The sequence below is a fragment of the Macrobrachium nipponense genome, chromosome 4, assembly GCF_015104395.2.
Source record: "Macrobrachium nipponense isolate FS-2020 chromosome 4, ASM1510439v2, whole genome shotgun sequence".
NCBI lineage: Eukaryota > Metazoa > Arthropoda > Malacostraca > Decapoda > Palaemonidae > Macrobrachium > Macrobrachium nipponense.
Genome location: NC_061100.1, coordinates 88,465,126 through 88,489,767, shown reverse-complemented (window position 1 = coordinate 88,489,767; position 24,642 = coordinate 88,465,126). Strand labels below are relative to the sequence as shown.

The 24,642-nt window shown below is 40.8% G+C and overlaps 1 protein-coding gene across 1 annotated transcript in view; it reads left to right on the top strand.

The window, feature by feature from the left end:
- The first annotated feature begins 1,245 nt into the window (after nucleotides 1–1,245).
- LOC135211665 (flotillin-1-like) overlaps nucleotides 1,246–24,642 on the top strand; it is a 29,241-nt gene continuing 5,844 nt past the window's right edge. The window contains exons 1-7 of the mRNA XM_064244932.1: nucleotides 1,246–1,408; nucleotides 19,594–19,669; nucleotides 20,545–20,635; nucleotides 21,179–21,322; nucleotides 22,249–22,368; nucleotides 23,276–23,491; nucleotides 23,911–23,991. Of these exons, the coding sequence (XP_064101002.1) occupies nucleotides 1,309–1,408; nucleotides 19,594–19,669; nucleotides 20,545–20,635; nucleotides 21,179–21,322; nucleotides 22,249–22,368; nucleotides 23,276–23,491; nucleotides 23,911–23,991 (828 nt within the window). The 5' untranslated portion in view covers nucleotides 1,246–1,308. The remainder of the gene's footprint in view (nucleotides 1,409–19,593; nucleotides 19,670–20,544; nucleotides 20,636–21,178; nucleotides 21,323–22,248; nucleotides 22,369–23,275; nucleotides 23,492–23,910; nucleotides 23,992–24,642) is intronic.

The window sequence follows — 24,642 nt, the reverse complement described above, 5'->3', positions numbered from 1 at the left end:
TGGTACTGAGCTGCAAAAACAAGATGCATTATTATCACATCAGCTATAAAGGGAGTTAATGAGATAGCTGAAACTGTTTTTCATCAAGTAGCCTAGTCAGCCGGGGAGCAGTTTTTGCTAAAGCACATCGATGGACGGTTTCCAAATTCATTTATTTTGATTCTATGACAAGTGAGCCGAAAAACCCAGTTTTTCACAGAACGGAGAGGCTCCTCTGCGACATGTGTATATGATTTGGATTTTTTACATCAGAACCTGACTAAAGGCCTTTTCTCAAATAGATCACAAGCACTGGAGCCATTCACAAGTTCAGTAAAGTCTTCCTTAATAGCATCATTAACAAAAGCAACATTTGTAAGGAAAGAGTCTCTGATTTGCTTTAAGTTTCCTTCAGACACATCAGGAAAGAATCTGTCTATTTCATTTTGCAGTGAGGAAAGGCAATCTACTCTTATAAGCTTACCATCTGAACTACAGCAGATGTGTCTTGCCTGTCAGCAAGTGGGCAGTCAGGCCCCTAACCCTAACAGCCTTTTAGAGCGCATACCTCCCTGACAGACCCTTGGCGTACCACTTTGGGTACGCATACCCCAGGTTGTAAACCCCTGATCTAGGAGGAACTCGTCAGGGAAGCACGACACCAGGTCCTACCTGGTGGAGTGAGATCCTCAACCGGGAACCCTCAACTAACGGTGCTGCTTGAGTGCTTACCAGCTCTGTGACTACCAAGATGTCATTGTAAAAAAAAAAAAAAAAAAAAAAAAAAAAAAAAAAAAAAAAAAAAAAAAGGATGATTTCTTCTCTTTTTTTATGTTGAACATCAATTTGAAATGAGATAATTTTATGGTCGCTTTTGCCTAGATTTGCACCTACTGAAAGGCCAGACACTAGATTACCTTGTGTTGATAGGACGATGTCTAGTATATTGTTTCCTCTGGTAAGTTTGTCAACCCATTGGTGGAGGAATTTATTTATTTATTTATTTATTTATTGTACAAAATCTAAAAGTTTCTTTTCTTCTACGTTTGATGCGGAGGTCATCGTGTCCCAGTGTACTGCTGTATTGAAATCTCCCATTGTTATACAGAGGAATGTTTGACAGCTAACAGTGGGAAAATCCGTACTGGTAGATTTCCCAGAGAGAGAGAGAGAGAGAGAGAGAGAGAGAGAGAGAGAGAGAGAGAGAGAGAGAGCAGGCCGGATGACACAAGCACGATAAAGTGAACCTGTTGTTGATCAACTCCCTATTACAATCAGTCGCCAAGCAGTCTAGGACGAGCGCGAATACTATCATCATCATCTCCCATCATGATTCCTCGTCGTCTACTTGAACTAAGTGCCGGATATAATTCGCCAAAAATGGCCGGATTCCTCACGTGTGGTCCCAACGAACTGCTTGTCGTATCAGGTAAAATGTTGGATTTAACTGAATCATTAAAATAAAAAATCTCTGCTCATTGTTGTGGCGAAATTCGTCACTCTTATTAAGTAGTCTGGAGATGTGTTATTCGTTGGGGACGAATAACTTATCCTTAATTATCTTTAAATGTCTTTAATTACGAACGCTCTTGTTAATTCATCTTGGTCTAAGTCGATAACAGCTAGTCCAATGTCTTGTCGACTCACATAGGACTAAGTCGAAGCGACATCTTATTTTTTTTCTATCCTATTGCAAATGTCAGACATCATTAGCCTTATAATCACACACACAGCTTTTTGTGTGAAACGTAAGGATTTTAAAATTACGCTAACCAACTGCTTTGTATCTGTGTTGCTTTCTCTAATATACTCACTGCGCGGTCATCAATAAGTAACATTTTTATCGGCATCATTACACGCAGAAATATGCTGTGAATATAAAAAAAACATCTCGTGCAAATGTGAAGTTAAAACATCTTGTAGAAATTTGAAGTTAAGTAGCAACGCTGAAGGGAAATATAACGCACAAGGTCAATCAACAATTAAACACTTTTACTGTAGGGGTAGCTATATATACACACTCCAACACGTTATGGAATGGTATAAGCAATCCTAAATGGCTGAGGAGAAAGAAAGGACTGCTATGAAGTGGTGCAAAAGGGCTGTTGAGCAATTCTGGGAAAAGACTTAAGTCTAGAATGGGAAAACTGTCGGAAATGCGCAGTGAACCAAAAGAGAATATAGGGTTTATATTTCTTCGTGAATATCCAGAGGAATTGAACGGTTTGACCGTATTCAAAAGTTTCATATTCCACGAGAAATAAGCTTTTGCATTCTAGTTTTTTGTTTAGGAGAATTAAATTTCAATAAATAATCATGTGTGGATTCTTAATATGGCGATGTGACACCTACAAAATTCGTATATCTGTCGTTGGCTGGTTAAGATTGAACAGGATTACCACCACACCCAAGACCCTCACTTAAATGGTATAGTGTTGAAAGGTATACAAAAGTAGCCCGGGATTAGCCTTATTCTATGCTTAACCAGCAGAGATTAAGGCGACAAATCCCAGAACACTGTTGCTAAAATAATTTATTTGAGTTACTGGGAAGAAAGGTTAGCATGAAACACCAACATACCGCTATGGTGCTTAATAAGCGACTGAAAATATGATAATAAAAAAGCAATACAAAATATAGGAGAAAGACCAACTCTTCTTCAGCAATTTGGATGAGTTTGCATCCATTCTTTTAAGAGTTGTTCATCTCGTCGTCATATGGACTCAGTTACCGATTATTCGTTTCGGTTCTTCGTTTAATTTCTAAATTATGCAGAAAGGGTCATTGTTTTTTCTGTTGACGAGTACGAGAATTAAACTCTCAAAGGGAAAAAGCTATATGAGTCTAGTGGGAAGGACGACTCATATTTGGCGAAGAGACCAAGAAAACAAGAAAAAGGTGGTTAATGGTTAATATAATAGAAACGAACGAGAGAGAGAGAGAGAGAGAGAGAGAGAGAGAGAGAGAGAGAGAGAGAGAGAGAGAGAGCGCCATCCTGCCAACCAACAAACAACCGGAGACACCAGTCCAGAACCTTCCCTATATCTGTCGTAGCTCGTAGGTTACAAAAAAAAAAAAAAAAAAAAAAAAAAAAAGTAAAGATTATAACAAAAAAGTAATTCCATCTCTAGAAATAATACATTTTCTTTTCGCTAACGAATATCTATAGAGGTGAATTGTGAATTTGCAATGTCGAATTTCGCAATATAAGGCCTAGCAATTTTCGTCTCGTATCGAGAAAGATGTCTCGTAAATAAAGTTACGATGGCTTCCTTTTCCGTGAATTGCTGAGTTCTCTCTCTCAGACTGATCTTTGTTTTCATTTTGACTTTTGCCCCACACCATCATGGAGGTAAAAGTCTAGGTGCGCTTCTTTATATATATAGTATATAGAGGTTCCCCCCCCCCCCCAGTATAGGCCTCATCCTCTCCATGGTGTTTATAATAAGGAGATTCGATCGTCGTCTGTGCTCTTCTCGATGTTAATGGCGAATGACTCTATAAATCGCCCAACTGCTATACATCTTGCTTTGGATTTTGTTCCTGAAGCTTAATTCTCCGTGTGTTTTATCGCCTGCCTCCAGGTTTCCGTTGCCACAGTGCTTCTTTGAAAGCTTCTCTGACCAAATGCTTCAGTTCTGCCATTTATGAATGTGTTTTTCTTGGAAATGTAAGCTCAGGAAAACATTTATAATAATTTTAATTTCCCTATCATGACGGCGGAAAAAATGGGCAATATGTGGGAGGATGCTTGAGTAAAAAGTCGATAATAACTTCACAGGCTACAACGGCATTTTATTGCTTACTTCCTCTTCACGGAACAACAGCTGTAGTTATAACTTTTACCAACAGAGGCGCTACTAGCGGCAAAACACAGACAATGTAATATAAATAAGTGGTAAACTTAAATAAATATGTATAGAATTATTCACCTTGAGTTTATTACTCATCACCCCCACTTAAACTCAAGATTAACCTCTTATAAAAGAAAATTTACACAACTTTTGTTTGGTAACTGGTTTGGGAAACAATCTGAAATGTTATCTTCTGAAGGAACATACAACAGTTCAACATAATCACTTTGAATTTCAGATCTAATATAATGATAACGTTTATCTATGTGTTTAGATCTTTGATGGTGAACTGGATTCTTAGACAATGCTATTGCCCCTTGGTTATCAGCATGCAAAACAATTGGTTGCTTATTACATCCTAGCATATCAATAAATAATTGATTTAAAAACTTAGCTTCCTGGATAGCACAAGTTAAAGATACATACTCTGCTTCACAAGATGACACTGCTACAATTCTTTGTTTCTTAGATTTCCGTGAAATAAGAGAACCTTTAGAATATAACTGAAAACACTAACCTGTTATACTTCTTCTATCACTTGAAGATCCCCAGCCAGAATCACAAAAACCACTCACTTTTAATTCATCATCAGACTTAGAAAACTTTAAATCATAATGCAAAGTACCCTTTAAATATCTCAGGACATATTTTGCTAGATAAAATCTGCTTTGGAAGGGTTAGACATAACTTAGTCACAACAAAACAAATATCATGTCTTGTTCCCATTATAATGTAATAAGACTACCAACAATTTCTCTATAAAGCTTGGCATCCGCTAACTTTTCAGAATCAAGAAACACTTCATTATTTACACTTGGATCACATGGTACAGATTTTGATTTACGTCTGACATTTGAAATTTATCAAGAACCCTCTTCAGATAATTACACTGGTTCATTCTAATACAGTCTTCAACAAATATAAATTCCATACCCAAAAACCAATTCAATTTCCCCAAGTCTTTCATCTTAAATCTATTACATAAAGGAATCTTCACATCATCTAGGACTTTCTTACAATTAGTAGCAATCAATATGTCATCGACTCAAATGATAATTATTACTCTCGCATTATTTTCACATTTAGTGTAAACACAAGGATCTGCAAAAGATTGTTCAAAATTGTTAGATAAGAGAAAATTATGTAAAAGATTGTTCCAGTTGCGGCCGCTTTGCTTAAGGCCGTACAATGATTTTTTCAGTTTACAATAGAGTTTTTCCCCATTCTTACCATTTTTAATAAAGCCTTCTGGCTGAGTTAAATAAATTTCACAGTCAATGTCTGCATTCAAATATGCAGTCTTTACGTCCATTTGGTGTACCTTAAAACCATACTGTATAGCAAACTGCATTAACATGCAGACTGAGGTAATACGGGCTGTTGGAGAAAAAGTCTCCTGATAATCTATATTCTGAATTTGTGAATAGCTTTTGCTACAAACCTTGCCTTGTATTTTCCATCATTATTAGGTCCTAGTTTAACAGTATAAGCCCATCTACCCCCCACTGACGAGCGACCACCAGGTAGAGGAACGAGTTCATATGTGTCATTCTCCTCAAGTGATTTCACCTCCTCCCTCATGGCCTCCCTCCAATGAGTTGCATCGGGAGATGAAACTGCTTCATCATACGTTCTAGGTATATCAGTAACCCTATAACAATAATCTACAGAACATTTTACTATGCTAGATAAATCTGTGTCAGTGTCATAATCATCAAGATACTCTGGCTTACGTCTCTCTCTTTTAGGGTATTTTCTGTTAGAATCACCTTTACACTCCTCTTCATTCAGCTTATCTGACTCATCTACTTGGCCTTGGTTATGTTTCTTTTCATTATCTGTTACTACATGTTCAACTTCTAAAGGATGTGAAACTTTAGGACTAGTGTATACAATGGAAACTCATCATCAAAAATATACTCAGACATTTCTTTCCTCTGGAAATTTTTCAGTAAATTTTACACATCTGATTTTCTTAACATCATTAATTTCTGGGTAATATACAAGGTAAGCTGGGCTTTCTATGTCATAACCTACAAATATCCCTTGCTCACTGCGAGCGTCCAGCTTCTTTTTATTTTGAACATACCCAAAGCAAACAGTACCAAATACATGCATATTATTTAAGCCAGGACTAAGTTTAGTCATCATCTCATATATGGTGTCCTACCAGTTCTTGGATTCTGACATCTATTACGAATATATGCAGATGTCTTTACTGCATAGGTCCACAAATTCTTCGGTAATTTTGCCTCTAACAATAAACATCTAGCCATGTCGAAAATTGAACGCCATGACCTCTCTACAGTGCCGTTTTGGTGCGGCGAATAAGGAGCAGAAAATTCATGTTTAATACAATTACTGATAAGAAGTGACCTAAAATCTTTATTAGTAAATTCAGTACCATTATCTGTCCTCAATCTTTTTAGTGAATCATATGGAGAAATATCAGCTATAAATTTTTGAGTAGCTTTTACAGAATCACTCTTACATTTCAATAAATGTAGTACAACAATTAATCCTGAATAATCATCCACAAAAGAAATCACATATTTAAAACCTCCCCTTGCAACAGGGTCTATTGGACCAGATAAATCACAATGGACCAATTCGAGCTGGTTAGTAGCTCGTCTGTCTGCCTCTCTGTTCCTGAATTGGCACATTTTACCCTTAGCACAAATATCACAATCAAAATTACCTTTATTACTAATTTTCATACCATCAACAATTTCAGGTAAATTAAGTAAATCCCTTACATTACAGTGACCCATCACTCTATGCCACTCCTGTACAGTTTGAGAATTAATCTTGGTAGAATCTACATTATTAATATAAAATAATTTACCTCTCTTTTCTATATTAAAAATAGTATCATCTGCTGCTTTAAGTTTAGCATAGTTAGGGATAAAAAGAACAGATGCTCCATTTTCTGTGGCAGCTTGAATAGAAAATATGTTTTGCTTGTAAGAAGGAACACCTAAAACATTCCCTAATTGTACAGTAAGTTCCAGAAGTGAAGCGACAAATTTCAGAATTGATCGTATTTCTTTAGAAACTCGAGGGGTTGCTGGTTAGTATATTTTACTCCAATTATTGTCAAGATCTTTATCTAACAATACGTATCAGTGATTAACTGTAGAAGCACAGAAAGTATTTCGCCAGTGAATAATCGATGTTTATTCAATAATTATTTATAAAAAAAAAACAAATTTCCCCATAGAAACATCTGTGGCTCTCAATGTGTGATATCAAGCGTTCACCATTGAGTGGCAGCAGGAACCGAGTGCATAAGCATTGGCCTAATATGATTTGCAAATTAACTTTCTACTTTTATAGTGTTATATCGAAAGTTATTATGATTTCTTTTGATAAAACACAAAGAAGTTTAGTATCTGATTAAATGAAATATAAATTAGACACAAGTTGGTGTAAAAAAAAAAGAAAAAAAAATCCAAGTTATATGCGCGTTTAGCATTGGCTACGTGGTTAGGCCTATTCAAGAATCAAGGAAATATATTTCCAGCTTGTTAGTTAATAATTTCATCTAATTCATCAATTGTGCAAATCTTTGCTTGTGGATTTGCGTTCAGGGTCGCATCAAACAATTATTTTCGAAGGTTTCCACCCTTTTTTTTCATCGCATAAGTGAGACTATTTTTGTTCATACGATCCTGAGTGTGAATATGCTTGGCGAACATTATTTTAATTCGAGTATCTCCTTTTATGTGCTCTCTCTCTCTCAGGACCTTTTTATCTAGTCAGGAATAACCAGAGGCCTGTTAAAAATCGAGCACTAGGCCTATTGGTCATGATCGGGTGCTTCTATATATATATATATATATATATATATATATATATATATATATATATCCGCAAAAAAATCATAAATTTATGTTATACAATAATGCTTGACTGGATCAAACTGATTACCGGTTGCCCGTGGAGATATGAATTTGGGTGATATCACTCCTTCATGATACGCCCACTTACGCATATTCAGTTTTAAATTTCATGGTTGGAATGATTAGAAGATTTGAGGTAAAAGGTTGAAGTGAAAAAGGTGGAGTTAGGTTTGTGGGTATAGGTAGAGGTAGAGGGTGAGGCGGAGTTGTTGGGGTCTATTGTCTCCCTACTTAACCAGGTGGTGATTTTAGGGTGTTCTGGTTGCTTGCGACCGTCTTTCTTATTTTTTATTTAGCGAGTCTTTTTCCTAGGTGCAAGGACAGGTCCTAGTGTCGGTCCTAATGGTTCTACTTTTCACTAAATAACAGACAGTGGCCCTGCATTGCAAGCCTTACTATGCCCGGAACTAGGCCTAGTCACCTGAAGGTAGCAGCAACAGTTAGAGCCTTTCTCGAAGATGGTATTTTATGCTCGGACCTAGAAGATAAAATCAGAACTACCAACCACACCCAACTTCTCTATTGAATCTAGGTGCATTCATGGTTGATTATGTTTAATGTCACGGAGATTTTCCTTTTACATTCTATTGATACTTGCATGGTTTTATGCATCTTCGCTAAAATAATTGATAATACACTATGATATTAAATGTTTTTTTCCACATTGCTCGAAATATACATTGGTAACGTTGGTCATCCTGTGTTGAACGAGAATTTCAAATTGTTTCGTTTCTATAGTTTGAAGTAATTACTATACTTTAAAATAATAACTATTACAGTAATTTTTTTTTATGATTGTTATAAATATCATAGATTTGATATTTGTGCATCATATGTTAGCTTTATTTTGCTTGATAAAGCTTTCACTGTAGAAAAAAAAAAATTTCAGCTAAGAGTTGTAGTTGCCAGTTAGAGAATTTCGAACGAAATCCTCTGAAAGTTGTCGCTTCAGTTTTGGAACTTACTGTACACTCGGCAAGGAAAGTTAAGATACAGTTTTCTTAAATCTTCGGACATATATTGTTCAATAATGCCACACCTGGCAACTCTTGAAAGGGGGCGGAGCTTCAAAATCATAGCGTTTGTTGCTTTCTAGATTTCCGTCAACTGTACACCATAAAGATTCTGTTGAGGTCCTATAATCATTTATGCTTGAATGTAGAAACAGGCTCTATATTATTCGTTAATGTTGGTTTGGTAACGTCAGTTCAGGGTAGAATATCGATCATCCTTTTTTAAAACCTACTGTGAAACCTTATTTATAAGTATTGTTTGACACTAAACTGACGCAAAATTCGTATGTTATTAAAGACGGATCTTAAACAATGAGAAAGGGTTTTAAAATTTGGGCAGTCTACCTGTGGAAATCGTGAGGAACAATACAGTAAAGAATTAAATATTATGACGACAGAGAGAGAGAGAGAGCGCAAGCATAGGCCTATCGATAGAGATACTTAATTCATTACAATATGATTTACTTTGAGAGATTAAGTGTTAATATTTTTTTAAATGTTTCAAAAGTGGAGAGAGAGAGAGAGAGAGAGAGAGAGAGAGAGAGAGAGAGAGAGAGAGAGAGAAACTTGGAAGAGAGAGAGAGAGAGAGAGAAGAGAGAGAGAGAGAGAGAGAATTATAGTACTGGTGACAGAATTGTGACGGGGGAAAGGCAGAAGAAAATATAATGAATTAAGTATCTCTATCGATAGGCCTCTGCTTGCGCGATATGATATGACTGCCAAGATCGTGCTGCACTATGCTAGATAAAATTTGAAGGATCATAATATTCATAATATTGAAAATCGGGTTTCATCCACAAATCATTCACGAAAAAAAGCTGTGTTAAGTAATAATATTTATTACCACAAATAACTCAATATGTATTGCACAGGCAATTAAAGTTTTATATCGTGGGAGATCTTTCAGCCTCGCGCCAAAGAAATGCAGTCGTGTAGGGCTGTAGGCTACTACGAACTGCTTTGTAATGGGAGCATATAGCCAGAAAATCTATGAGCTGACATGCTACTTTAACCTTGATTAAGATTTATGTTTAAAGACAGTAGCTTTGTAAACAGCAACTAGCATTCGATCCATGGCAACGTCAAAGTAATCAGTGTGAAATCCGTTACGTTAGCCAGTATCCAGTGACTTGCGCTTTTCCGCTCGAAGTTCTAGGGCTTCTCCTCGCATAATTGAAAACTCTCTTGCGGATGCAACTAGATTTGTTCAACCTACCTTATCCATCGCAACATTGAGTGTCATTGACGTCAGCTAACTTTAATCGCTTTGGAATACAAACATAAGTTTGTAGAAACTAAAATAATTGCATTCACCACTTACGATGATGCAATATATCCCCGTTCATGAAGCAAAACGAGTAAATATTGTCGTCGTGATACATAGTACTAAAATCAGAAATTCAAATTCTATCTACCAGATCTCTATGAACGAATCCATCTGTGAAATTCCAGTTACTTCGGACATATATCGTGTTTTTAAGTATCTGAACGGTTTTGTTTTGCAGTTTTAACTTATATGAAATAATTTGCAGTATATTTTCATATTCTAGAGTAAATTTAGCGATATTATGTCTTTTCAGTAAAAACAAAAGGGAAATTGGATGAAAGAAAGCTAATGAAAACTGTATCTTCAGTTTTCTTGTCGAGTGTACTGTCGGCCAAAAAACTCGTGGCAGAGTTTCATAATTTTTCGTTCACTTGCCTGACGCACGATTCATGCCTTATTTATCGATTTTTCTTTCCAAAGATGGAAGAAATCGTATGTAATGACGTTAAAAACAGTCACTGATATCTTTAGAACATTACGTTATGTTATTGTGTAATAATATTTTCCATATAGCAAAATTGACGTGAACGAAACGAAGTGATAAAAAACGTCATATCACAACCATAGATATACATTACCAAATAGATAGGAGACACCTATCACTAGTAGTATCGCATAATCATAGACCTTAAATTATCATTTCAATATTAAGTGAAGGTAGTTGAACTATTCCATTTGTTAAATTTTACAGAAAACATTGGAATCTCACAAAATGCTATCAAATTTAAAAACAAAAAGAAAAAAATAACGATCTCCTAACAGTGTGAACCAAGCGACCTCACTCTATTGCTTTTGATGTTATGTGCACGGGAATCTAATGTCAATGTGTCATTTATTGGTCTAAGAAACGTCCCTTGATGAGCGAGAGACAACTATTGCACTGCATTCGGTGCAAGTTGCTGTTGGAGAGATATCAAGAAAGCTTAATAAACCGGAGAGAATCATGCCTAGATGAATCAAATTGTTTAAAGAACGGCAAAATTTAGAACATGGGCCTAGAGGTGGAACACCTCAAAGCACCACAAGAGAGCAAGACAATAGTGTAAACGTTGCTGAACAACATTCATTTGTGAATTTTGAATTCTAGTGCATCGTCACGACATTGCTGAACCAGGAATCATGACTAGCTCTATGCTTATGACTGGTGTCTGATGAATACTTTAGATGGAGAGGAAGAGATTTTTAAATCTCCACTTGAAATCTTTGATAGGTGTCTAATGAATAAGTCTAATGAATAAGCAAACGTATCTTTGATGGATGAGAGATTCAGTTAGGCTTACTCTTTTTGTTTTGTTTTTTATCGGTGGCCAGTGAATACCACAGATAGGGAGGGAAACAGTTTCTATGATGCATGCATTTTTTTTTCTTCAAAAGCTAAAGCATACCTACATTTTATTAGGAGATACTTTATCAACATCGGCCTAATCCCTCCATCCCACTCCTATACGCCACCTCCGCTCTCTTCTACATCTCGGGCGACTCGAGCCGACTTCTCACTACGAACTCCATGGCTTGAAAGCATCAGTAATGATAACGGTTATTTTGAAATTCCCCGCACCGACAACGGGCGCCTTAAAATGCATGTTTATAAAATATTTTCTATTCAAAGAAACTTTATCTTTCATTCCCCAAAATATGTGCATACACTCGTGTTACACCCTGTAGCCGTCAAAGAGCAACCCTTGATTAAAGCAGTCTTGAAAAAAAATAGAAATAAAAACATGAAATAGACTTAAACGAGAACGTCACCTTTCATATTTCTTATCCTTTCAGCTACTTATAATATGCTTATGGTAGTAGGTCGAGATATACATGTGAAACTAATTTGAATTAATTTCTAGTTAGAAGAAATGAATAACTACAGAAAGATCAACCTAAGAAAGCTTTAATGAAAGTAAGCCTTTCTTAATGTATTCGTCAGTTTTGACTCCCACAGCTTTCCAACGTGTCCAAATGAAACAGGGTGATATGCAAGGAATTCGATAAAAAAATAAGACTGAATTATATTCGTTTGATTTTTTTTTTTTTTTTTTTTTTTGATAGCTAGGTCTGAGTTAATTATGTTAAGCAATTATGAAAAGGATACGAAGAAAGGCGAGCATTGCTAATAAAACAAGAATAACAGGAATAATTAAATAAACAAGCAGTATTAAATATATATATATATATTATTATATATAGAGTATATATATATATATAGATATATATATATATCTATATATATATATATATATATAGTATCCGAGAGTGTATACTGCTCAAAATAGACCTAGGCTAATCATGTGTGAAAATCAGAAGTCCAATTTAGGCCCACTAAATATTATGTCATGCAAATTATTTTATTGATCAAAGGGCAAAATTAGTTTAATTAAACATCGTTTTCAAAGAATGTTAACGACTGGATGTATTGTTTATCGGCTGTAGGAGACGAAATGACAACATCCCAGTGCAGTACGATACGTTGAGTCAAGACTCGACCGGCAGCAAAGTCAACTTCAAAATGCTTCGGTATGCTGTCACGAAGCTAGAGTTGAGAATAAAATTAGAAATCGTGGACCCATTGGTATATATTTTCCTTACTTTGTAAAATAATTATCTTTAATACGTTGAATAAATCTACTCTATTCTAATGTAATTTATTTCAAGTATAGCACCTTTGAAAGGAATGTTATTTATTGTTAAGCAAATAATCTGGCACCTGCATATGGCAATATTTCCATAACGAACAATGAATTAAGAAACTACGCCAATTCTTCGTTGGCCGTCTGTACATTCTGAGAATTACCATTATGATCATGTAAAACCACATTAGCATTACCCTTGCCCATCACTATACCATTAGTTTTAGTGCCATCGGCTAGTTCAATAAAATGATTTGATGAATCAAAATCTTTTTCAAAACTCTTAAACTTATTTTTTATCACTTATGAGAAATTGCCCCAGTATCTACCAATAAACATTGTGCACTATATCACATGACTTTCCATTAAGGCTAGGCTTAGCAGGGGTAGGTACTAGGCTTAGGAGGGTCATTAAGCTTAGGCTTACTCATAGAAAAATTATCATGCACAGTAAAAGCAAATGAATGAGAAATGCTATCACCATCATTGATAGGCTTATCACTTACACACTTTGCAGCACTTGGTTTAGGGTTAGCCCTACTTCTACAATTTTCAAAATTATGAGAATGAGATTTATGATAATCACACCAATTCTGCTTATGTCTATTAGGACAATCAAGCTTCCTGTGACCTACCTTTCCACAAGAAAAACAAGTACCGGTGAATATATTACCACTACCGAAGGGCTTGCTGCTGTTAGGACTATTGGAAATTTTCATAACACTATCTTCGCCTGTAGATAGGCCTAGGTCTACTTGCTGGCTTCTTTCAGTCTTCAAAAGATCTGTGGGCTTTCTTGAATTCACTGAAGCTAACTGTAGTCTCCTTCTGGGTTATTACCATAGAAAATGTCTTGAAACACTGGGGTAATCCTTTAAAAACCATTGCTATCAATAAACTATCACTGATGGTTTCACCTGCAGTCTTCAAAGAATTAGCTGCTGTCTCGGCTCTGATAACGTAGTCACTTTTTTATTCCTCAGACGTCTTCAGAGATGTCAACTCCGTGTATAAGGTTATAATTCTTGGTTTACTGCAGCCTAAATAATGATTCCTTAAAACTTGTATAGCCTTCTTCCCGTCGTCTTTAGCATCTCTTATAATTAAAGATAGGCTACGATCATCCAAAAATTGCACAATCTCGGCATACACTTTGGCATTATCTTCGACGCTTGGGGAGCCGGAATCGGTAACCACTTCAAGCAACTTCTGCAATCGTAAATACCCAAAGAACTTCACTTCTCATAACTCGTATTTTGCTTCATCACCGTCGAAATAGAGTCTGTTACGGCCTGGGCCCATAACCTGTTGAGACGAAGGTAGTATGACGGCGGAAAAAATGGGCGACATATGGGAGGATGCTTGAGTAAAAAACTGATAATAACTTCACAGGCTACAACGCCATTTTATTGCTTACTTCCTCTTTGCGGAACAACTGTAGTTATAAACTTATAACTTTTACTGATGGAGTACCTGCATTGTTAAGATACTTTTTCCCATGGGGGGCAGGTGCCAAGTAAGTGTGCCGGTTGGAGACGCCAACTGGAGTCAGTATGTAATTGAGGACGCAATAAACCACACGCCTCCACCACCGTGTATCTCTTGTCCCACCTTGACATCCAATATGGCGCAGTGATTCTTAAGGACCAACGTGACCCTCACCATGCCCTTCCAGAGTCGCTCAGCATAGTCCACCCCAAGGGCCACACGCCCTGTCGTCCCCCGTGGGCTCGTTCCTGCCCTGCAAGAAGCCAGGCAGACCATGGCAGCACAGCAACAAATTATCAACTCCCTCCGCGACCGGATTATGACACATGCTACCCCTGCACCTCGTGTCCCTTTGTCTGCAGCCCCGGAGAAGTGCGAAATCGAGCTGAAGCCCACTGCGTTCAGATCCTGGAGAAGGTCGATGGAATGTTGGATCGAATTGTGCAGACTACCGCTGCACGAGGTCATCCACCACATCAGGCTATACTGCACGCCCCCTCTGCAACGAGCGCTGGACGCCAGATTCACCTCACAGGAATGGAGTAACCTCACCGCTATGGAAGCCATACACTTTATTCGCGATATTGTGTTACGCTCTACAAACCGTGCTGTGTTATGGTCAGAGTTTTTCAATGCGATACAAGGCCCAGGCGAAAGCGTTAACGATTATTTTTTAAAGTGTTCCCAAAAGGCCACCGATTGCAATTTCCAGTGCCCTCAGTGACAGTGTAATCTAGCCAAATATATGTTATTACTTAAGTTAATGGTGGGCCTAAGTGATGAGGCTATGCGTTGTCATGTGCACCAATGTAGCAACGACATTAATAGTCTTAGCACCCTTAGGGCCAGGTGCTGTGCTTACGAGGCGGCCCGTGTTGACGCCGCTGCGCGCCAATGCAATTGGCGGGAAACTGCTCTCGCGGCTGGCAGCGAGATACCCGGGGCAGATCATCTGAATGCAACCGTCGCTGGTGCAGGTAGGGGCCACCCACCCCCTCCCTGTGGGAACTGCGGCGGCCGCCACGCCCCCGGCAGAGCCTCATGCCCCGCCAAGTCCGCCGTATGCAACGGATGCCGCAAGCAGGGCCACTATCAAAAATGCTGCAGGAAATCCCATGCAAAAACGGCAGAATCCCCGACAGATGTGCCTAGTGCTGTGTCTGGTGCTGTGCTTGTTGCGGGCACCAACCTCACCCACCACCCAGTAGTGGAGGTAACAGTCGTCCACACCGCCACAGGAGTACAAGCGCCTGTCGCCACCGTGGCGGACACCAGGGAACAGGTATGTGTGGCGGGCCCCTCCCTGCTGTGGCGCCTCCAAGTCCGCCCAGCAGCCCTTACATGCCGTGCCGGCTTGCAGGATGTGGCAAACCTCCCGCTAAAGTGCCTTGGATCCGCCGTGTGCCACATCACCTTGCAAGGCCGCACCACGGAGCAGGACGTGTACTTCGTGCAGTTGGCAAAGCACCTCTTCCTGTCGCTGAACGCCTGCAGGGACTTGAAGCTGGTACCCCCCATCCCCCACCCCATCCCCCGCGGTGGCAGACGTGAGCTTGTTCGATGGCGTGGCCCGACGGGCCGCCCAGGTACCACCCCGACCCGCCGAGGTGCCCCTGCCGCCCCAGGAGGAGCATGCGGCCAGACTGGAAGCCTGGCTCCTGCAACATTTCGCCACAACGACGTTCAACACAGCCAGAAAGCCACTGCCAGTGATGCAGGGGGAACCACACCACATCCACCTGCTCCCAGGAGCCACGCCCTATGCATGCCACACCCCAGCATCGGTGCCAAAACACTGGGAAGAGGAAGTGAAGGCCCAGCTCGAAGAGGACGTCGCCCGTGGCGTCATAGAACCAGTACCTGCTGGGCAGCCGACTGAGTAGTGTGCCCGTATGGTGGTCGTCGCCAAGAAGTCAGGACAGCCACGCCGTACAGTTGACTACCAGCGCCCCAACGCATCCTGCCTGCGGGAGACACACCACACCCCAGCCCCATTCGACATGGTGTCCGGGGTATCCAAGCACACATTCAAGACCGTAGCGGACGCGTACTGGGGATACCACCAGGTGGAGCTAGACGAGGAAAGTCGCGACCTGACCACATTCATCACCCCCTGGGGGAGATTTTGTTACCGACGTACCCCCATGGGACACTGCTCCGCCAGCGATGCGTATACTCGACGATTCGACGACGCCATCCAGGGCATCCAGAGGAAATACAAGTGCGTGGACGATACCCTGCTCTACGACGAAAGTATCGAAGGGGCTTTCTGGCACGCCTATGACTTCCTCGAAACATGCGCAGCTAAGGGCGTCACCCTGAAGCCGGAGAAATTCCAGTTCGCAAGAAGAGAAGTGGACTTTGTGGGCTTCAACTTGGGCTGGGAGGCCTACAAGCCAACAGAGGAACATTTGGCGGCCATCAAGAACTTCCTGATGCCGTGTCAGCCCTCTATCACCGACATAAGGGCATGGTACGGATTCGTCAACCAGCTGGTACCCTTCCTCGCAACAGCCCCCATCATGAACACATTCAGGGACTCCTCAAGAAGCCAACGGGGAAGTTAGTGTACTGGGACGAGGCACTCCGCACCAAATTCCATCACGCCAGGACACGATCTGCCAATTCACAAAGGATGGGTTGGCCTACTACGACAGGAGCCGCCCCACAGCAGCGATCACCGACTGGAGCAAAGAGGGCATAGGGTTTGTTATCCTCCAGCAGTATTGCGCGTGCAGCTCCGCTGCCACGCCCTTCTGCTGCACGGGTGGGTGGCGCCTGGCGCTATGCAGCAGCCGCCATCTCACCGCCGCCGAAGCTGGCTACGCTGCCGTGGAGGGGGAAGCCCTCGCGGTAGCCTGGTGTCTCCAGAAGGCGAGGCTGTTCCTGCTGGGGTGCACCAACCTCACCGTCGTGACAGACCATTAACCAAGTTGTTGGGGGATCGGGCCCTTACGAAAATCTCCAACCCCCGTCTCTTAAGGCTGAAGGAGAGAACCCTGCAGTACCGCTTCAGGGTCAAGTATCTGCCGGGGAAGCGTAACAGTGCGGCAGACTTCCTGTCACGATACCCCGCCTTGAAAGCCGATCCCAGCACCCACGACGTGGACCTCGACAAGGATCTCGCCGACGCCATAGCAGCCGCTGTCTTGGCAGCAGTAGAGCACGACAGCTGCGTCGTGGACAAGGCGAGTGTCAGACATGCCGCCGTCAGCAATCCCGTGTATCAGCTACTCATGGCCAAGGTCCTGGCCGGGGACTGGGCCAACAGGAAGTCTCAGGAAGTTGCATGCCTTTGGCCCTTCTACGGTGTCAGGGAGAGGCTGGCCGTCGTCCAAGACTTAGTGACATACACATTTGAACAGGGCAACGTCCGCCTAGTTATCCCGGAGCCTCTTCGCCAGCAGGTGGCTGGCAACCTACACGCGGGGCACCAAGGCCTGGACTCTATGCAACGATGAGCGCGCCAGACGGTATACTGGTCTGGACTTGAGGGGGACCAGCAGGATCGCCGCTCCTTGTGCGAAGAATGCGACGTTCACGCACCATCCCAGGCCGCGGAGGAATTCATCATCACGCCGCCCCCCGAGTACCCCTTCCAGATGACGGTAGCGGATATGTTCCAGCACGACGGACACATGTACATGGCCTACACAGATTGGCTCACAGGTTGGCTAGAGCTGGCCCACTTCCCCCACGGTACCTCCTCCTCTCACATCAAGACCCAGCTATGTCGCTACTTCGCCAGGTGGGGGGCCCCAGAGCAAATCTCCACGGACGGTGGCACTAATCTGGCAAGCGAGGAAATGGGTGAATTTTTCAAGTTGTGGGGCGTGTCCGTGCGACTATCATCTGCCCAGTACCCACAGTCCAACGGTAGGGCAGAGGCCGCAGTCAAGGTTGGGAAGCGGATAATAATGGCCAACACGGGCAGCGGCGGCAACCTCGACACGGACAAGTCCTCTTTGGCTATGCTGCAGTACCTCAACACACCCCTCTGTGGAATGAATAAGTCACCCGCCCAGATGGCAGCAGGCAGGCAGCTCCGAGACGGCATACCCACGGCCCGCTGGCACCTCACGGTAGACAAACACTGGGGGGCAACCCTCCGGCATAGAGAACGTCAGATGGCTGGCAACGGTGCTGCCCTCACCGAGAACGGACCCTCCAGAATGCTTCCCGTCATCAACCCAGGCTCCCAAGTGCGAGTGCAAAATCAAGCCACCAAGCTGTGGGACCATACCGGTATCGTGGCGGAAACGCTCCCATACCGACAATACCTGGTCAGACTGAACGGCAGCGGGCACCTCTCCCTCCGTAACAGAAAGCACCTGCGACTCACATCATCGGGGCCCCAGCCAGGGCCACACCTGCCACGCATCCAGCCCCTCCAACACCCAAGCAGCCACCGGTCAGCCACCCAACGCCCAGCCCGCAAGCAGTGCGGGAGTCACGCCCATCACGTCACGCCAGGAGGCCAGCTTGGATGAATGACTACATATGACGTCTTTGACTGTCGTACACCCTTCTTATGTGTAATCACGTACATTACAGCAGCATCTGTTTATTTTTTTTTTATTGGATCTGTCCCATTACTCTAGCGCATGCATCCAATTTAATCCATGTATATCCATGTATTGTTCTTATTATTGCCTATCCATGTATACCCATGTATTAATCTCGGTGGGGGGATGATGGAGTACCTGCATTGTTAAGATACGTTTTCCCATGGCGGGCAGGCGCCAAGTAAGTGTGCCGGTTGGAGACGCCAACTGGAGTCAGTATGTAATTGAGGACGCAATAAACCACATGCCTCCACCACCGTGTATCTCTTGTCCCACCTTGACATCCAATATTAACCAACAGAGGCGCTAGCAGCAAAACACAGACAATGTAATATAAATAAATGGTAAACTTAAATAAATATGTATATGTAAAATTATTCATCTTGAGTTTAATACTCAACACAATCAAAAACTTATAGTCATTCTTAAACAAATGAAGCTTTATTATAAGACAAGAGTAACCATATATTTAGTTTGTATAAAAAGTATCATAGACATTTCGTCGTTCACTGTCGTGGCGTATTTATAGAATTGTGGCACCTGTGCAGAAAATCCAGGCTAAAAGGCTGAGTTTGGCTATACCAGAGCAATGTTTTCTTGTTTAAATACTATATTCTACGCTTATATTGCCGTCCAGCAAGGGCCGTATAGCCTTGTTTGATCACTATCCTTTATATTAGTACTAGACTACTAGACCATATTACATTCGCGACATGTTGTGGTAGGGAGACCAAGATGATGAATTCCCCGTTCTCATTTTCATATATTTGCAATCACAGCAGATCTTTAGTTACTAAGACCATGAATAAACTAGATGTTTTCTTTTCTTTCACTTTTTGCCAGGATATGGGAAAAAGAAACCCGTTATGATCAATGGAGGAAGAGTGTTCTATTGTCCTGGTTTACAAACGTGCAGCAGGTATGGCGTCAGTTTTATTGCCTTTGAATTTTGTAAGTTTATAACAATATTTTGAGAGATGGATGATATCATTCGATAACATGGCAGACATATAATTGTAAGGTTTCGTACTGGTCTCTGTCATTGCTGAATTCCATTGTTGGAAAGTCTCATAGCGTTCTTCTTATTAAAGTCTTATAAAAAGCCTTACAATGATAGAATTTTATAAATATTGTCGTTGGATACCATCCTAAGAAGTGTTAACAGTGCAGTCATTCAAACATAAAAATTTTAATATCTTTACATAGTCTTAAATAGATCAAAATAGTCTTAAATCACTGCACAGCCTCATAAGCAGGTTTCCGTAAGAGAAAACTAATATTTGCTTCCACTACATAGTTATGTTTTTCAATACAACTCAGGATAACTGAGCAAACAATTCACTATTTTATGTAAAATGAAATTAGTTGTATGAGTTGCAAATCACTCATTCTTTTATATATTTGGTGTTTGTTGTAAGACTACTTATTTAAGGGGTTTTCGCCTTTACTTCTCTCTCTCTTTCCTCTTTTAGTTTTCTGAGAAGAAAACTATTGTGTCGGTTTTGTCTGTCCGTCAGCACTTTTCCTGTCTGCCCTCAGACCTTAAAAACTACTGAGGATGGATGGATGTAAGAGTTTTAGGGCAAAAGCCCAGGCACTGGGGCCAAAGAAGCCATTCAGCGCAATACTGAGGTTAGATGGCTGCAAATTGGTATGTTGATCATCCACCCTCCTATCATCAAACATCCCAAATTGCAGCTTTGTATACTGAGACTTCCGGGAGAGAGAAATACTTCCGCTGGTCTTGTGTCGAAGAAATTTATAGGCGCATTTTTCACTTGTTTCTCCCGCCAGAATCTCACTCAACGTCATGACAATAACGATCCCCACGCCTGACGTATACACTGCACAGGGCGTCCTCATCTCTGTGACGGGCATTACTCAGGTATCGGGATACCATAATTTCTTTGTTAACAGTTTGTATATTCATTCAGCTGTTATAAAACGTACGTTTATGTATATTTCACCTAGTTTCACATGAAGTTCAAGGTTCTAGTTCCCACTCATTTAATGTCTGCTGTTTACTACGATCTTGTTAAAGAGATCACGCCGTACACAGATGTTGCAACTCTAGACCTATATTCACTCTTAGGCTGAGCTAACAAACATATTCAACCGTCCATTTTATTGTAGAAATGCTTTGATGAGTGGTTTACTTTTTTCCAGAAATAGTAACCTGCCTTTGAATCACTGGCAAAAGCAACATTTCATATGAGGAACTATAAATTTTTTTTTTAAATCAATGTCAAAAAGTGTTTCACAGACATTTTATATTTCACTCACGAACTTCTGCTATGCAAGCACTACTGTGTTTTTGTACATCATCTCTGATCGACAGGTCCAGATACTTTTTTTGTAACATTATATAAGCGGAACTTCTACAGTGCAACAAAACGAACACCCAATTTTCGTTCCTCATCTCTGACAGGTCAAAATTAGCACGCAGAGCAAAGAGCTCCTTGAACGCGCGTGTTGCAACTTCTTGAGCAAAAGCAAGATGGCAGTCATAAAGCTGATCCAAGAAACTCTGGAGGGTCACCAGAGGAGCGCCGTGAGCTTGACAACCGTTGAGGTGAGTTTAGGGAGGAAGAATATACTCCTTACATTGTTTCTGAGAGCATATAGGCACCACTTGGTGGAAAACTTCGAATTTGGGAGAAAATACAGCAAACATCCTTTTAACGCAGGGTACACCACCCTACTTACGGACAAGTTTTTTCATCCTAAAACACAATACACTGTACATACAGTGTTGTATATACAGAATAGGCCAACAAAACAAAATTCTAACTTACGGGTGGCAAAAGGGATCGAGTTTGTTTGTGTCTCTGAATGTTTAAAATGTTCATAAGTAAGGAGGTGTCTGCACATAAAGAAATATGTGAGGAAACAGACTACAGCAGATGGAAAATGGGACTTGAGTAGACATGCTGAACTTAGTTTGAAAACAAATGGTCTGAATAGAGGTGTGAGAGCAACATAAAATACCTACCTTGTGATACATTCCAGAATTGCTGACGTTGGCAGTTTTTCCCCCCGTGATACTTTGAGAACTTAAAATGTACTACAGCTTGAGATGTACACTGCTTATTTTTGTACAGTGCCAAAACTTTCCATTTACATTCAATATGTCAATATCTGTTCCCCAAAAAGTGCAATAAATTAAAAAATACTCAACAGAGCTTGAATGAGGCGTTATATAAGTCCTTTAAATGAATTCATGAAAAATAGCAGATAGAAATCAATCACTTATTTTTGCACGGTACTAATGTAAAGTGCCTTTCCAATCATGTAACATTCAATGCACTTTATGTAAGCTATTCCACAACAAAGCACAATTGAAGAATTGTAAAATTACATGCTCTTAATTCTGACTGCAAAACAAGCTGAGGAGCTGGGTGCTTGTGAACAACAGTATGCAGTGTTTTCTCCTGAAAATTCAACACGTCACTCCGCACTTGACCCTTATGTTTATGTAACACCACACCCTGTTTATAGGATATTTACAGAGACAGGCAGGCCTTCAACACTCGCATGATCGAAAGTGCATCAGATGACATGGTTAACCTCGGGGTAGAGATCTTGTCCTACACCATCCACGAAGTCTGCGACAATCTGGTAGGCTACGGGCTGAAGTATTTATCACACGCTTAAGTCTTATGGTTTTAGCTTGAGCTTTTTCTGGTCATTCTTGCAAAAATTGCATCAAGATGCAGTGCTTAAAATTTTGCTGTCATCTTTATAAAAATTGGCAACTTTTAAGTCACATGCTGCTACATTAGTGGCAGATATGGTGCACATCAGATAACCAAAACTCTCTTGTATTCTTGGCAAAAGCTGCCACTTTTAGTCAAATGCTGCTATATTGGTAATGAAATTGGTGCAAATTAGGCTAAAATCTTGCTTTATTGGTTGCAAAAATTGCTTTAGACAGGCCTATATTCTGTTGCATTTGGGATGAAAATTGTATTCTTCGTGCAAAATTTTTGTCGTTTATCTGTACTGTTGTCAAATTTGTGTTCTTGCAATTAGTTATTCGCTACTCAAATACGTTTTGAAAGTATTATGTTATTTGGTAATAAAACAGAAACCGCACACGAAAGGTAAATGTATCACACTAGTATAACTCTGAGTAACTTCAAATTGCCACCAGTTTTGGGTATTTGGCAGTGTTTTGGGTATTTATCTGCAAAGATGGCAGCTAAAGCGGGCTAGCATGACAACAGTTTTGAGTGCCAGCTTTTTTACCTTTCTCATTCACTTTTCCAAGTTTCAGTGCGTTTGTGTTTTATTCATACAAGTAACTACTGAAGCAATTATATAAGTATACTGTGTACTATTTTCATGCTGTAATAACCATATTGCCTACCTTATATTCTGAAAATATTATTAAGAGGTTCTCGCAGCTTATACAATAGACTTAATTTGTCAGTATCTCATTCGGTCCAATTTCTCATCTCACACTTCACAATGACCAAGTTGGTAGTACATTATTAAATCCAGCTCTTGTCTATCTTTCCATCAGGGCTATTTGTCATCTCTGGGCAAGTCACGGATAGCGGAGATTCACAGGGATGCCCGCATAGGAGAAGCCCTGGCCAGAAGAGATGCACAAATTGTGCAGTCGCTGGCCCGAGAGAAGCTCATCGAAGCCAAGCTCACCAACAAGACACTCATGGCGCAAGCCGAGATGGACTTCCTGTGCAAGAAGGAAGATTATGAGAAGGAGGTCTATCCTCAGGTGAAAATGAGCTTTTGGTCACGTTTCCTCTCTTAACATTTTTTTTAAGGCATAGGCCTAGGATGCGAGCAACCCAGTGACCTAGGCCTACGATATGAGCAACCCACTGAGCAACCTGGTGATCTTTCCGAACCCGGGGCCTTCAGAAACTAGAATAACAATGTGAGGTTAAAGACTAAAGGAATGATAACGCATTTCTGAAAGGTGGAGGGTTGTCAGATTTAGGACAGAGCTGCCTCCAAAGATTGGAAACAGGACAAGGAATTCGTAAGTCATTGGCAGCCAAGGGAAAAGGGCATTCATTAACTTTCAGTGCAAAGACACCGTTGTTAAGAAGTTTTCCATTTCTCTTGAAATAGTCCTATGTTATGATCTGTTTCATCTTCCATTTTCATCACTGTCCTTCCTTCCTTCAACAGAGAGCCATGGCACAGAATGCCTACGATCTTCAGGCTGCCAAAGCAAAGCAAGAGAATATGAACGAAAAGATGGAGATTGAGGTAAGAATCGATTTATCTCTAATTAGTTTCCAGTAACCCAGATGCCTCACTGGCATGCCTCCATCGTGGGATGCTAATGAACCATCTTAATGACAAATGATTAGAAACTCCCACGGTAGAAGAACTGCTAGGAAACATTAAAGTTTCTGAACTTGGTTAAATTTCTAGGTTCAGTGACGCAAAGATGGCGTGCATGCTTCGAAACAGATTGTTTATCTGTCATTTCTGAGGGAGCAAGTACTCCAGTTTTCTTACAGGAACTCAGGAAATATTTATATGAAGCAATCCTCCAGATAGTATTCAGATATTGTAACCCTATTCATGTGGAACAAGCCCACAGGGGCCCACTGACTTAAAATTCAAGCTACCAAAGAATAGGGCAGCATTCATTTGAAACACAGAACACCTGCGTTCTTTCTCATGATGGTGTCTAGCATATTTAACTTCGCTTAGCTCCAGTGTTTACCTCTCAGTTAAGAACTATCCTTCGGCCTAGCCTTATGAGTCTGGAAGTGCAATGCAATGGTGTGTCTTTTAAACGTTATGATGAATAATATGATGATTATGATCTGTGTATACTAGGATACCAAATTATACAGAGTAAGTCAGCTTAAGTAAGTCAGTAATCCAGATAATTTGCCATATTTTAGC